At 42.3% G+C, this 16,456-nt stretch overlaps 2 protein-coding genes across 3 annotated transcripts in view; both read left to right on the top strand.

Annotated features, from left to right (window-relative positions):
- The first annotated feature begins 4,724 nt into the window (after nt 1-4,724).
- On the top strand, nt 4,725-6,711 carry LOC110506304 (fin bud initiation factor). The gene has a single exon (XM_021585794.3). The coding sequence runs from the start codon at nt 5,931-5,933 to the stop codon at nt 6,558-6,560; it is 630 nt and encodes a 209-aa protein (XP_021441469.2). The 5' UTR covers nt 4,725-5,930; the 3' UTR covers nt 6,561-6,711.
- Nucleotides 6,712-8,312: 1,601 nt separating this feature from the next.
- Nucleotides 8,313-16,456, top strand: part of LOC110506302 (gamma-butyrobetaine hydroxylase 1) — a 26,787-nt gene continuing 18,643 nt past the window's right edge. The window contains exons 1-3 of one of the 2 annotated variants that reach the window (XM_021585793.3): nt 8,313-8,466; nt 9,611-10,068; nt 12,747-12,861. In XM_021585793.3, coding sequence (XP_021441468.1) covers nt 9,643-10,068; nt 12,747-12,861 — 541 coding nt within the window. In that variant the 5' untranslated portion in view covers nt 8,313-8,466; nt 9,611-9,642. The remainder of the gene's footprint in view (nt 8,467-9,610; nt 10,069-12,746; nt 12,862-16,456) is intronic. The other variant, XM_021585792.3, reaches the window with a different exon arrangement.

Below are 16,456 nucleotides of genomic sequence, written 5' to 3'. Positions count from 1 at the left end.
GGGTGGTCCAAAATAGGGGAGGGTTGTCAAACTGTTCTTTTAACTTTGGGGAGGGTTGCATGGGTTTTTTGGGGGCACCGGGGAGGGTAGTGCGTTTTTTCCTTGGCTTACTACATTTGCTCTTCTGATCGTATTTTCCCTATAAACAATGGCTGGACTTACTTTTGATATTACCATAATAAAGTTTAGAAACGTTTGTGAAGGTTTGGTATGATGTGGCTATTATTAAGCTTTAGCTACTGCAGGCCTCTGATATGAAGGCAGTACGCCCTGGCACTCCAACTGACTCTGACAGTTGAACTTAAGGTGAGGAAGACTGTTTCAGGCCTAGGAGAGTTAACAAATTACCATCCTTCTGTATGTCTATATCTGTATTGCAGACGTAGTAGCCATCTAAGATAAAGAAATGCATGTTGGTGTCATAGCATGCCACCGGCATATCTCTATCTCTCTGGGGTTAGTCCTAAGCTTCTCTTCCTTTATATATACATAAACTCAGCAAAAAATAAATAAACTCAGGACCTTGTCTTTCAAAGATAAATCGTAAAAATCCAAATAACTTCACAGATCTTCATTGTAAAGGGTTTAAATACTGTTTCCCATGCTTGTTCAATGAACTTAAAACAATTAATGAACATGCACCTGTGGAAGGGTCGTTAAGACACTAACAGTTTACAGACGGTAGGCAATTATGGTCACAGTTATGAAAACTTAGGACACTAAAGAGGCCTTTCTACTGACTCTGAAAAACACCAAAAGAAAGATGCCCAGGGTCCCTGCTCATCTGCGTGAATGTGCCTTGGGCATGCTGCAAGGAGGCATGAGGACTGCAGATGTGGCCAGGGCAATAAATTGCAATGTCCGTACTGTGAGGTGCCTAAGACAGCGCTACAGGGAGACAGGATGGACAGCTGATCGTCCTCGCAGTGGCAGACCACGTGTAACAACACCTGCACAGGATCGGTACATCCGAACATCACACCTGCAGGACAGGTACAGGATGGCAACAACAACTGCACGAGTTACACCAGGAACGCACAATCCCTCCATCAGTGCTCAGACTGTCCGCAATAGGCTGAGAGAGGCTGGACTGAGGGCTTGTAGGCCTGTTGTAAGGCAGGTCCTCACCAGACATCACCGGCAACAACGTCGCCTATGGGCACAAACCCACCGTCACTGGACCAGACAGGACTGGCAAAAAGTGCTCTTCACTGATGAGTCACAGTTTTGTCTCACCAGGGGTGTTGGTCGGATTCGCGTTTATCGTCGAAGGCATGGCCATTACACCGAGGCCTGTACTCTGGAGCGGGATCGATTTGGAGGTGGAGGGTCCGTCATGGTCTGGGGCGGTGTGTCACAGCATCATCGGACTGAGCTTGTTGTCATTGCAAGCAATCTCAATGCTGTGCGTTACAGGGAAGACATCCTCCTCCCTCATGTGGTACCCTTCCTGCAGGCTCATCTTGACATGACCCTCTAGCATGACAATGCCACCAGCCATACTGCTTGTTGTGTGCGTGATTTCCTGCAAGACAGGAATGTAATTGTTCCGCCATGGCCAGCAAAGAGCCCAGATCGTAATCCCATTGAGCACGTCTGGGACCTGTTGGATCGGAAGGTGAGAGCTAGGGCCATTCCCCCCAGAAATGTCCAGGAACTTGCAGGTGCCGTGGTGGAAGAGTGGGGTAACATCTCACAGCAAGAACTGTCAAATCTGGTGCAGTCCCTGAGGAGGAGATGCACTGCAGTACTTAATGCAGCTGGTGGCCACACCAGACACTGACTGCTACTTTTGATTTTGACCCCCCCTTTGTTCAGGGACACATTATTCCATTTATGTTAGTTACATGTCTGTGGAACTTGTTCAGTTTATGTCTCAGTTGTTGAATCTTGTTATGTTCATACAAATATTTACACATGTTAAGTTTGCTGAAAATAAACACAGTTGACAGTGAGAGGACATTTATTTTTTTGCTGAGTTTATATATACACACCAAAAGTATGTGGACACCTGCTCGTCAAACATCTCATTCCAAAATCATGGGCTTTAATATGGAGTTGGTCCCCACTTTGCAGCTATTACAGCCTCCACTCTTCTGGAAATGTTTTGCACGAGATGTTGGAACATTGTTGCGGGGACACAAGAGGCCACAAGAGGCATTAGTGAGGTTGGGCAATGATGTTGTGGTGATTAGGCCTGGCTCGTAGTCTGCATTCCAATTAATCCCAAAGGTGTTCGATGGGGTTGAGGACAGGGCTCTGTGCAGGCCAGTCAAGTTCTTCCACACCGATCTCGACAAACCATTTCTGTATGGACCTCGCTTTTTGCACAGGAGCATTTTCATGCTGAAACCAGAAAGGGCCTTCCCCAACTGTTGTCACAAAGTTGGAAGCACAGAATCATCTAGAATGTCATTGTATGCTGTGGCGTTAAGATTTCCCTTCACTGGAACTAAGGGGCCTGGCCCAAACCATGAAAAACAACCCCAAACCACTATTCCTCCTCCATCAAACAGCCGACTCTTGGCATTGCACATGGTGATCCACTGTATGACATTGATATTTTTATATACTGAATGAAAATATAAACGCAACATGAAACAATTTCAATTATTTTACTGAGTTACAGTTCATATACAAAAATCAGTAAATTGAAATAAATTCATTAGGCCCTAATCTATCAATTTCACATGACTGTGCAGGGGTGCAGCCATGGGTGGGTCTGAGAGGGCATAGGCCCACCCGCTGGGGTGCCAGGTCCAGCCAATAAGAATGAGTTTTTCCACACAAAAGGAATTTATTACAGACAGAAATACACCTCAGTATCATCAGCTGTCCGGGTCTCAGACTGTTCGGAATGTAAAGAAGCCGGATGTGGAGGTCCTGGGCTGGTGTGGTTACACATGGTCTGCAGTTGTGAGGTCTGTTAGACGTACAGTCAAATTCTCCAAAACAATGTTGGAAGCGGCTTATGGTGGAGAAATGAACATTCAATTCTCTGGCAACAGCTCTGACCTGCAGTCAGCATGCCAAATGCACGCTCCCTCAAAACCTGAGACATCTGTGCCATTGTGTTGTGTGACAAAACTGCACATTTTAGAGTGGCCTTTTTTGTCCCCAGCACAAGGTACACCTGTGTAATGATCATGCTGTTTAATCAGCTTCTTAATATCCCACACCAGTCAGGTGGATGGATTATCTTGGCAAAGGGGAAACGTTCACTAACAGGGATTGTTTAAAATTGTTTAAATAGATTTGTGCACATAATTTGCGAGAAATATCTGTGATCTTTTATTTCAGCTCATGAAACATGGGACTAACACTTTACATGTTGCGTTGATGTTTTTGCTCAGTGTAATTGTATGCGTATTTATGTAAAAAAATAGGGACCACAATGGAAATAATTCCCTGACTTTATTGTGCAATCCAAGTCACTTCAAAAAAGGAAAGGTGTATTTTTTTTCTGAAAAATTATGTGCACAAATCTATTTAAACCATTTTAAACAATCCCTGTTAGTGAACGTTTCTCCTTAAGAAGCTGATTAAACAGCATAAGGTCAGAGCTGAAAAATTAAACCCAATAAATCAATCAATCAATCTTAACTGTGCAGTGGCCAATTGATGAATGAAATGAGATATCTGTTACAAAACACCAAAAAGTTTAATGACATTCGGAGATTGTCAAAACAAGCCTTTGATACTGGGTAAGCCAACAAGGTAGGGAGGGATGTATTTTCTGTTTGTCGAGATTGACATAGTCTATTTATTGTGGTGTTGAAAACGCAAACCATGATATTAAGTGCCCGAAGTTGATATGCTTTGTTTATTGGTTGTGTGGTGCATTAGCACAGAAACCTGTTGGTGGAATAGTCATTGCATATACTGTATTTTATATAACTATAAATATGGCATCAAAATGTAGAAAATCTGATTGCCCCCTAGCTGATCATTGTCTCTAGCCTGCTCCATTTATGTTTTGAGGTTGGACATTCGTACAAACAACTTGTTAGCAGGTAGGGCGCGCCGATTGGTGTCACCTCGTTAGTCAGTAGGTGTTACACCTGTACAGGTTGCCGTCTCATTAGTGGGAAGATGTTTCACCTGTGCTGGCCCAGGATCTATTTAAGAGTGGCTGGCCCAGTGCTTCAGATTGTTTTGATAGATGCGGAGGGTTAACACCTTTAGTTGGTTCTCCCTATTTTGAATTGTAGACAAACAATGATGTTTTGCTGGTTTGGTGTGTTTTTATTTTTTTGCCTCTTAGTGGGCAAATTTAGTGGGCGCTCATGTGGTGTGTGTCTTTTAGGTCACAGTTGTTGTTGCTACTATGCAACTTTCAGTGGATACACCCATAAGTGTCTTTTAGAATCCCTCCTAAAACCCCACCTGTTTCATTCTGGTTGTTGTCAGTGATTCTTTCTTGGTTCCCCCTTTTTGAGCAACATTTTTGGTTTTCTTGCTGGGGAACATAAGTCCGTGAACCCTCAACCTTCTGGCCTGTAGTAATGTGTGGCATCGACTGCCACAAAAGCATGGTGAAGTGGCAAAGTCTATCCATGTTTATTAACACAGGGTCACTAAAGTTATTGTTTGTGGTTGTAAACATTATTTTCAGTTAATTCTATGAGGGGGGAGGAAGGTGTTCAATGTATTTCACAGTACAAGGGGAGGGTCACGTGAAAATACTTTTAAAGTTTGGGAGGGTGAGTGCATTGTTTTTGGGACACCTTGAGTTGTGCAGTTTGTTACCAATGTCTCAAGTTCTGCGAGAGCGTGCAATTGGCATTCTGACTGCGAGAATGTCCAACAGAGTTGTTGCCAGAGAATTTAATGTTAATTTCTCAACCATAAACTGCCTCCAATATCACTTTAGAGAATTTATCCAACCGGACTCACAACCGCAGACCACGTGTAACCACGCCAGCCCAGGATCTCCACATCTGGCTTCACCAACGGGATCGTCTGAGGGAGAGGGGGTGCTGAGGAGTATTTTTCTATCTGTAATAAATCCCTTTTGTAAGGAAAAACTGATTCTGATTGGGTGGGCCTATGCCCACCCATGGCAGCACCCCTGCCCAGTCGTGAAATCCATAGATTAGGGCCTAATGAATGAAATCTATAGATTAGGGCCTAATGAATTTATTTCAAATGACTGATTTCCTTCCATGCACTGTAACTCAGTAAAATCTTTGAAATTGTTGCATTTAATTTTTGTCTCCAGTCTGTCAGGTATGAGGACTATAAAGCTAATGTAAAGTGCCTGTTTTACAAAAGTAGGCTACCTGATGGAAAGGCATTCATTAAAGTGCACTGTGGGCCGAGACTGTATTCTACTTTGTGGGGATAGGAGGGCAGCATTTGTTTGGTCTTGTCTAGGCTGCATATCGGCCAGGACCGGGCCTTCAGTCAATTGAAACTGCGCTTCCTTTTAAGTGACGGAGCATGGATGTAATTTGAGATTTGAGAGAGGGTAGGCTATCATTAGTCAAAACCAAACGCGGTGCTTGAGCAATCCAGATGTTGATCTTGAAATTGAGTCACAAAGCTACGGTCAGGCACTTTAACATTTCTCTGTTTGATGCGTTTGGTAGGCTACTTCTGCGTGAAAGCTTTGGGGTTTCTATGTGTAAAGTTAAGGGAACGTATTTCAAACTTCACGTGACTGTCTGTGGCTGAACCAACTGCTACTTTCCTTGAAAAATAGTTGGCAATACTTGCTGCATAGGCTAAACGAGGAGCGACCTGAAAGAAGATTTACAAATATCACAAAGCCTGTCTGGACACCTAGTTACTTTCGGTATTATAGCTCATGGATACCACATGCATTGCAAGTTTAGAAATGTTTGATTGGTGAGCGAATTAAATCATATTTTATGCGCTCTAAAGGAAAGTATATTATATTGCTCACATATTGCCAATAAGTGGGTAGAATGGCTTTTCTACACTTACTCGCTATCGGTATGTTTTCATTACCGTTTAGCGGTGCGTTTTTTAACGGACCTCTGTATCCCGAGATGTCTAACGGCACGTTCCATCACTACTTTGTGCCAGACGGCGACTATGAGAATAACGATGATCCGGAAAAATGTCAAATGCTTTTTAAGATGACGGACGACCGAAAATGCGGTCTTGACGAGGACCACGATTCGGTAATCCGAGATGATTTCACGATCATCAAGAGACACATCGAAGACTCCGCCAGGGTGCTAGAGGGGATCGGGAAAAGCATTTCTTTTGATTTGGACGGAGAGGACAGCTATGGAAAATATTTGAGAAGGGAGACGACTCAGATTGGCGAGGCTTTTACAAACTCCGAAAAGTCTCTGTTGGAACTGGAGGTGAAATTCAAACAGAGTCAGGAGAACGAGTTGAAGGAGGAGCACCGAATAAACGACGACTTTCTGAACATGGTTGTCCACACAAGAGACGTACTAAAAGAAACACTGTACATATCGGTGGGGCTGAAGGATAAACACGAGCTTCTCTCTCTCATAATTCGAAGTCACGGGACCAGATTGAGCCGATTGAAAAATGAATACATGAAGGTTAAACTTGGGTAAATTAGTTTAAAGCGAGTTATAAAAGTAGTCTGACGAAAATAATATTGGTGAAATCCTGTATTTCATTGCATATGTATATTAACGGAGCGATAAAACATGCAGACAGAAATTATACCAGTGTTATTTATTCTAAAAATACAATAGGCATAGGGGGGTTTCGCATGTCGGGTGAAATGTAATTCATTGACAATGTTGTCAGTTCATTTTAAGTTGGCCTATGGTTTACTTGTGGCAACATTCCTTGGGCATTTGCAATATGGCGTTGCGTTAAAATGCCTTGGCAATTGATAATTGTCGATGCCTTGCTCTGACGGGGGATTTCAAAGATGATTCATTCATCGCGATGACGTTGTCTAACAGTCGCAACAGGTGTTATTTATAGAGTATGTGACATGGCCTACCTACAGAATCCACTTGGCAGCTTGAGTGAATTTGGCTGGAAATTATTGAAATGTTTACAATGTATAACAATTTGCATTTTTCTTTTTACAGTAAGGCCAATTAACAAGAGTTTTAAATAATACTTGGAACAATGCTTGCCTTGTTTAAACGTATAAGGTTGAGACTTATGATGTGTATATCCCTTTGCCTTTTTGTGGATGCAATATAGTTTGTGGAAATGTTCAGAGCATGTTATGGGAATAAATGCTGTGCATGTCAATATCTATGTGACAGAAGAGCTTAATTGTACTCGTTATTTTTGTTTAGGCTAATATGTTTCAATATCTGCAATATCTATTGTTTTTCTTTTCGAAATGATATATGTATGTGTGGCAACAAGTATGATAAACACTTAAGACTGCAGGCAGCACTCATGGACTTCAAACACTGTCTGTGGCAACATTCCTAACAGGTTTTGTGTGTTCCGTTTTTTAATAAAGATTTTGTGTTTGACATTCTACTCAGGGGTTTGGACACCTCGTTATTATAGACAAGACTGAACTACAGCTGGTGAAACCAGTGATTTGCACAGCTTTCTAGGACAAACGGTAGTTAGCAACTTTACAAAGATTCTAAGGACATACTTCAAAGTGCCCCGACATGCCCACCAAGAAGTGTGTTATTACACACACACCACTGTTTTCCCATGAGGAAGTAGCCTGTGTGCATTTGCTAGGAGGAGAGCCAGGCAAGAGGGAGGAATAACCTAGAATTGCTGGAAATTATACCTGAAGACTTGTGTTAGCTCCCAGATCAAATGCCTAGGCTTTTGCTCAGCGGACTAAAGCATGTTCTCTTGCAGAATTACACTACTCGTGTGGTAACAGTTAATCATCTAGCACTTTCATAAAATAATTAAACACAAATGGAAACTACCTGGCAACAAATTGTATCGGAAGATAATTAGTATTCTATTACAATGTAGCTATTATTGTTTAAAGTATTTTCTAAGTCAATACCGGGTAAGTAACAGACAGTATTAAGGAAATAATTAGAATACTGTCACTCTCCACTAACAGGGTTCTGAGTAGTGTGAATATACAATAATATATATTCATAAATAATAATATACCACTACCAGACCACAGGCTAGTTTAATTCAACCGGTTACTGACCAACTACACTGGACAAGTCCAAACTGACAACTGAAGAGCTGAGGTAAGAGATTGCTCTGCCATATTCTGTAATATGCAAACCGAGTGGGAGAATGATTAATAGCTATTGTAATTGTGATCGACTTCCTAAATTCTCAACCTTGATATTGGGACACGATAACCCTGGTCTGTTGACGTCATGTCAGCAAAGTTCACTGACTCAAAATCTCTGATGCCTCCACGACAGTGGTTATGTCATTCACCCACGTGCTAACCTTTCCCCTAGTTTTGACAGTCGGCACTGCAATTTTGATAGGCGCTTCGTTGACAAAGAACATTCAAAAGTTTAGAAGCCTACCAAAATAATACAGGTACATCAATTTTTCATACTTTTTTTTTTTTAGATACTACATATTGTAATGTTGCCGGTAAATATAGCATGTGTTGTCACTGGAATGTCTGGCTGCGTAGTGAAAGCAAGGTAACGTTAAATAAGTTATACAGTAACGTTAGCTCGCTGTCTCCACGTAAATGTATGGGATATATGCTAGCTAGCTCGCTAAAAACACTGGCTTTTCGTAAATCATTCAATTAATATCAGCAAGCGAGCGTCCAATGGCAACTATTTTGTCATTGGAGGCTAAATTAAATGGTAATAGTAGCTAGCTAAGGTAACGTTAGCTAGTAGTAGAACGAGAGCTAGCCTGGGCAGATAGCTACAGTAAACCTAGCCTAGCAGTTCAGACTCTCAGTACAAATTGTTTAATACATATATATAGTTTGTAAGGTTTCTCAAAGTACGGAATAACAAAAATGAGGCGATCTATTATATATTTTAGCCTTTTTTTCTAACTCTGTGGTGCGAGCTGCTTCCGGGACTCTTGCCCATGTATTGACCTTTCACCTAGTTTCCAAAGCGGAAACATGCACAGTATCACAGAACAGTATTATAACAACTACAACAACAATTGTATCGCGCAATGTTGTGGTTTCCACTATATAGCACAGCCACAACGTCAAAAATGGTCTATATCGTAAAAAACACGTTTTTTGTTGTTAGCATTGTGTTTTTAAGGTTAGGGTAATGTTTAAAATCACATTTAAAAAGATACATTGTAGAAATGGTCCAGGTTTTTGACTTTGGCTGTGGTGTCTAGGGACGAGCCAATGTTGCCGCGCTTGTAAATAGCAAATTAAAGCAATTTTGGATACAAACAATTGTAAGGTCCTGTTCTCCTCATCAGTGTGGTAGCAAGGTGCATTTAGTATTATTACACCTTTTGCCTCAAACTAGCCTATTTTAAATTGAACTATTTAAATTAAAGTGACTTTTTTCTCAATTCCATTTATGGTGAAATATGCCTAGATAATACATTTAAAACAATAATTCAAAAATAAAAGTAAAAAAACAACAAGTAATACATGCCTACATGTGTCTTGACCTGTACTCTTATTAACCGTTGGAATATTTATAATGACTTGGATCCCAGTGTGTACTGTCCTTTCCAATAACAGTTCTGCTCTCATCCGGAGGTCCCGGTTCGAGGATGTGGACGACCGCTATAGCACGATGTACCCTGCCGACCATGCTCAAGCGAAGCTCCGTCTTGGCCTGCCATGCCTTGAAGGCTGGGGGTAGGCCTGGTTGGGCAGCTGCCATCTCCTCATCTCCTTCTCTTCACCTGACCTGGAGGCAGCTCCGTGGGCACGGGACCCAGGCACCCTCCCCGCTCCCTTCCAATGCCCTGGGGGACAGCCCTGGGGTGAGGCACGTCCGGGCCCTGGATCAGGAAAGGCTGCTGGAGGTTGAGTGGGAGGGCAGCGGACAGAGCCTGTACCCGTACACATGGCTTAGGGACAACTGTCAATGCCCACTGTGTACCTTGCAGTCAGCCCAGGCTCGCAGCCTGCTGCTCTCCCAGCTGGACATCCACACTGGGGTCGACCGGGTGCAGGTCACTGACAACAACAAGGTAACATATCTTGGATGAACTTATCTTATCCTCAATTTAACCATAAGGAGGGAAATGTAAAACGGACCTTATATCCATGTCAATCTAATGGCACTCATCCTACTCCACTTAAGTTAATTTATACTGAACAAAAATATAAACGCGACAATTTCAAAGATTTACAGTTCATATTTTTAATTTTTTTTTATTTAACTAGGTAAGTCGGTTAAGAACAAATTCTTATTTACAATGACGGCCTACCCTGACCAAACCCTAACGCGAACGATGCTGGGTCAGTGGTCCGCTGCGCTATGGGACTCCCAATCACATCCAGTTGTGATACAGCCTGGAATCGAACCAGGGTCTGTAGTGACGCCTCTAGCACTGAGATGCATTGCCTTTGCCCCAATCAGTCAATTTAAATAAATTAATTGGGCCCTAATCTATTGATTTCACATGACTAAGAATATACAGTACCACTCAAAAGTTTGGACAAACCTACTCATTCAAGGGTTTTTATTAATTTTTTACTATTTTCTACATTGTGGAATGATATTGAAGACATCATAACTATGAAATAACACATAAGGAATCATGTAGTAATCAAAAAAGTGTTATACAAAATATATTTTATATTTGAGATTCTTCAAAGTAGCCACCCTTTGCCTTTATGACAGCTTTACACACTCTTGGCATTCTCTCAACCAGCTTCATGAGGTAGTCACCTGGAATCCATTTAAATTAACTTTTAACAAGGCACACCTGTAAATTTGTGGAATTTCTTTCCTTCTTAATGCGTTTGAGCCAATCTGTTGTGTTGTGACGAAGTAGTGGTGGTATACAGAAGATAGCCCTATTTGGTAAAAGACCAAGTCCATATTATGGCAAGAATAGCTCAAATAAGCAAAGAGAAACAACAGTCCATCATTACTTTAAGACATGAAGGTTTGTCAATACGGAAAAGTTCAAGAACTTTAAAAGTTTCTTCAAGTGCATTCTCAAAAATCATAAAGCGCTATGATGTGATGAAACTGGCTCTCATGAGGACCCCCACAGGAAAGGAAGACCCAGAGTTACCTCTGCTGCAGAGGATAAGTTAATTAGAGTTACCAGCTTCAGAAATTGCAGCCCAAATAAATGCTTCACAGAGTTCAAGTAACAGACACATCAACTGTTCAGAGGAGACTGCGTGAATCAGGCCTTCATGGTCTAATTGCTGCAAATAAACCACTTCTAAAGGAAACCAATAATAAGAAGAGACTTGCCAAGGGCCAAGAAACACGAGCCATGGACATTAGACCAGTGGAAATCTGCCCTTTGGTCTGATGAGTTCAAATTTGTCTTTGTGAGACGCAGAGTAGGTGAACGGATGACCTCCACATGTGAGGTTCCCACCGTGAAGCATGGAGGAGGTATGATGGTGTGGGGGTGCTTTGCTGGTGACACTGTCAGTGATTTTTATTTAGAATTCAAGGCGCACTTAACCAGCATGGCTACCACAGCATTATGCAGCGATATGTCATCCCATCTGGTTTGTGCTTAGTGGGAGTATCATTTGTTTTTCAACAGGATAAAATATATTTTGATTAGATTTTTTTTGGTTACTACATGATTCCATGTGTGTTATTTCATAGTTTTGATGTAGTCACTATTATTCTACAATGTAGAAAATAAAGAAAAACCCTGGAATGAGAATGTGTGTCCAAACTTTTGACTGGTACTGTAGATATGATTCTGTTGGTCACAGATACTTAAAAAAAAAAGGTAAGCGAGTGGATAGGAAAACCAGTCAGTATCTGATGTGACCACCATTTGTCTCATGCAGCGTGACACATCTCCTTCTCATAGAGTTGATCAGGCTGTTGATTGTGGAATGTTGTCCCACTCCTCTTCAATGGCTGTACAAAGTTGCTGGATATTGGCGGCACACGCTGTCGTACGCGTGATCCAGAGCATCTCAAACATGTTCAATGGGTGACATGTCTGGTAAGTATGCAGGCCATGGAAGAACTGGGACATTTTCAACTTCCAGGAATTGTGTACAGATCCTTGTGGCATCGGGCCATGCATTATCATTCTGAAACATGAGGTAATGGCAGCGGATGAATGGCACGACAATGGGCCTCAGAATTGCGTCACTGTATCTCTGTGCATTCAAATTGCCATTGATAAAATGCAATCGTGTTCATTGTCCGTAGCTTATGCCTGCCCATACTATAACCCCATTGCAACCATGGGGCACTCGGGTTCACAACGACGACATCAGTAAACCTCTCGCCCACACAGCACCACATGTGGTTTGCGGTTGTGAGGCCGGTTGGACGAACTGCCAAATTCTCTAAAACGACGTTGGAGTGAGGTATGATCGAGAAATGAACATTATATTCTCTGACAAAGCTGCACATTTTAGAGTGGCCTTTTATTGTCCCCAAGGTGCACCTGTGTAATGATCATGCTGTTTAGTCAGCTTCAATGCCACACCTGTCAGGTGGACGGATTATCTTGGCAAAGGAGAAATGCTCACTAATAGGGATGTAAACAAATTTGTGCACATCATTTGAGAGAGGTGCAAGTGGGGACACTTCAGGCTGAGGAGCAAGTTTCACACATCCCCATGTGCTTCACTAGTGTGAGCTTCCTTTGGGAAAGGTTTGGGATTCTCATGCAAACCCTTAACCAACCTCTGTGGTTGTCCTCAGGTGTCCATAGTGTGGCCGGACCAGCACACCAGCGAGTTTGACCCAGAATGGCTGAGGAAACGGTGCTTCTCTCCTGCTGCCAGACAAGCTCTACAAGAGGAGCTCTTCCTAAACGGTAAGACTATTATGCCAAGAACTGCTATATGGCAATTTCCCCACTGTCGCTGAAAGTAGATATTCTGGAATAAATCAGGATAAATCATTTAAAAAATACATAATTATTGAATTTGATCCAATCCCAAACTGGTAGGGCCTACATAGTTTCATAGCTCCTAGTTTGTGTTAAGCATGTGTCTCTGTTTATTGAAATTCACTGCTACAGTACACACACACACACACACACACACACAAACACAAACACACAATGCCAATTCACCCATGCTGACAGTGTCCATTCTATTTTGGCTAACAGTCTAACAGTAGCTGACTGCTACAGTGCTCTGAAGACCCATGAGATAAATGCTTTTTGTTCTTGAAAATGTCCCTGAAGAATTTATCTGAAAAAAAGTAAGATTCTGTGCCCTCATACAGTACTTAAACCAAGCATCCCTGTTGTGCAAATTCCAATGTTACTTTTTGATTGACATTTTTCTTTGTGCCACACTAACTGAATTTTCAGTTCTTTGAAACAACTTATGCTACAGGCCACAAGTACTTTAGAAAAACATTATTGATACCAATAAGCGCATTTACTGTATATCAGTGTTGAGCACAGACTGTTAAACCTGAATATGGGTAACATCCAAGAATACATTTCATGCACCACACGCCGTGTCGTAATTAAAAATCCTTCTTTAACCCGTCTCCTCCCCTTCATTGATTGAGGAGAGACTAGATGGTGTTTCCACACGTGGTCCTGAAGGATCCACAGGTTTCAGTGGCTCCTGCTTTGTTTCCACTCTAGAGTGATTTAAAGACAGTGTGTGTGTGTGTAGCAACCTTCCCACTCCCCCTTCCTTCTCTCCTTTAGTACCTGTGTAAGAGGTCCCCCCACACACACACACACACTTTGTAAGTGCAGGGTATTTGTTCTTCAACTGTTGCTAGCTCAGCAGCAGGAGTGCTCCTACCAGACAGAGTTTAGCTCATGTTCTGTCTGGCTCTGTCTCTCACACACACACACACACACACACACACACACACACACACACACACACACACACACACACACACACACACACACACACACACACACACACACGCACCAGCCCCCTTGTCTCTGGGTTTAATTATATCCTCCTGAGGTCTGGTCTGAAATTCCTCCTGCCAAAAACCCTGGAAAAGTTTACGCTTTTAGATGGATGGATGGTGAAACAATGTTCACATCTGGAAGTTTTGTTACTCAAGTTTTGTTCACATCCCTACCTAGCTCCCTATAGGCCCCGCTCTCTTTTTTTTTCTCTCTCTCTCTCTCTAACTCTCTTTCACTCTCTATTTCACTCACAGACAGACCTAGTTTGGAATATCTGTATGTTTTCCTTTTTCCCCCAGAAGACCGGTGAGCTTGTCAAAGTGTAGCACACGCGGGAGATGCCGAGGTTAATATGATAATATGAGCTGTGGGGGTGTTACTCAGACTGAATCACCCCTCACTTGCTTTTTGCCTTTTGGTGTTTCTAGGAATTAGGAGTTTCCCCCTAAGCATTTACTTTAAAAAAACGAAAAAACATTTAAATTTCATTTATTTACACAGCATGGAAATGGACCACATGCCTCCAATCATTTCTAATTATATGGGGTTCCCCAGACACTGCTCCTGCTGTGAAACTGTGCAGCCTTGTCAATCTCTAGCCTAAGAGGATGTCGCTTGCATACATGTAGACCAGACTACATCACTGAGGTATGCAGTGGCCGTATGTGAAATGGCTTAATAACTTGAGACCTTCGGCAAGGTGTGGAGTCTGTGTGCAGTCATGTTCAACCCCCCCTCCTCTGCCTCTGCCATATGGAATACTAATTAAAGGGAAGCTGAATGGAAGTGGATGTTTAGAGACACCGTTTTTAAGCCAAACTCAACTCGTTGAACCAATTTGCCCTGTTGTTTATCCGCCCCATGCAACTGAGGGGACCTTGTTCTGACCAGTCTTGGATTTAAATAGTAAGCTATTTGGCATTTTCGAGCCTGCCTCGAGTGTCAGGCGAGTGGGGTTTGCACTAGTATTTAAATTATTTCAAGTACTATTTTAAACCCAGCTCTGGTTCTGACCTCACTTAAATCGTCTAGGCTAGAGCTTGAAGCCATAGTGTGTATAGTATACAAGCAAACACTCAAAGAATTGTTTTGTGCACAGGGAGATTGGAATCTACAAGGAGTGTTTGTCATCATGACATTTGTTAAGTGTTTACACTTCCTGTGAAACTTACCGAGGACCTTAGCAACCGTGAGTTGTTATACCTTTGGAATAAGAAGGCAATCTAGGAATGGTACTATAGTAATTTTCGGTTTCTAAAACCCTTGTCTTGGTCGATGTGGCTTTTGGGTGGCTGTGGATCTGTTTCAATCACCCCTCCATGGGAAATATCGGATAGCACTCGCTATATTCCAACAGTAGTGTGGTTATTATTCCCGTTATTATTAGGCATGGTCTTTCTAGGCCTACATTATTAACATTATCAGTACACCCTTAGAAAAAAGGGTTCTTCAGATGTTCCCATAGGAGAACCCTTTTTTGGTTCCACGCAGAACCCTTTTGGATTCCATGTATAAACCTCTGGGGAAAGGGTCCTACATGGAACCCTAAAGGGTTCGACCTGGAACCAAAAATGGTTCTTCAAAGGGTTTTCCTATGGGGGCAGCCAAATTACCCTTTTAGGTTCTAGATAGCACCTTTTATTCTAAATGTAGTAGTCATTATCTTCTGTATGTTTATCAACTGTTCCAACTCACCGCATCCTGTGAACAGTAATCAAGCCTGTAAACTGGCACTACCGTGTCCTTAAGCTCTCTTTGAAGGCTTGAGGAGAATGAGGATTATCCTCGGTGAATGACGTGGTGTTTTCTCACTTTCTGGCTAGCGTACTTTGAGCCTTTTACCTACCGTGAGGTGACGAAGCAGTGTTGGCTGGTTTATCCAAGAGGCCACAGTCTTTTCTCACACATCTTCCTCTGGACTCTTCTCTACCGACTGCTACAGAGTGTAGTGAGTACGGCCCAGGACATCACTGGGGCCAAGCTTCCTGCCATCCAGGACCTCTATAGCAGGCAGTGTCAGTGGAAGGCCCGCAAAAATTGTCAGACTCCAGCCACCATAGTCATAGTGTTCTCTCCGCTACCGCACAGCACGCTGTACCGGATCGACAAGTCTAGGTCCAAAATACTTAACAGCTTCTAACCCCAAGCCATAAGACTCCTGAACAGCTAATCAAATGGCTACCCAGACTATTTGCATGCCCCCCCCTCCCCCCTCTCTTTTACGCTGCTGCTTCTCTCTGTTTATTATCTATGCATAGCCACTTTAACTCTACCTATGTACATATTACCTCAATTACCTCGACTAACTGGTGCCCTCGCACATGGATACTGGTACCTCCTGTATGTAGCCTCGCTATTGTTATTTTACTGCTGCTCTTTAATTATTTTTTACTTTTATTTATCTATTTTTTACTTAACCAACAATGCAGTTTTAAGAAAAATAAGTGTTAAGGGCTTGTAAGTAAGCATTTCACTGAAAGGTTGTATTCGGCGCATGTGGCATAAGATTTGATTTGAA

Source organism: Oncorhynchus mykiss, chromosome 26, assembly GCF_057628025.1.
Source record: "Oncorhynchus mykiss isolate SJ-2025 chromosome 26, ASM5762802v1, whole genome shotgun sequence".
NCBI lineage: Eukaryota > Metazoa > Chordata > Actinopteri > Salmoniformes > Salmonidae > Oncorhynchus > Oncorhynchus mykiss.
This window is presented reverse-complemented; position numbering and strand designations above follow the sequence as displayed.

What these genes read in the sequence shown, in the direction of transcription:
- LOC110506304 (XM_021585794.3), top strand. Translation starts at nt 5,931, where the DNA reads ATGGCTTTTCTACACTTACTCGCTATCGGTATGTTTTCATTACCGTTT.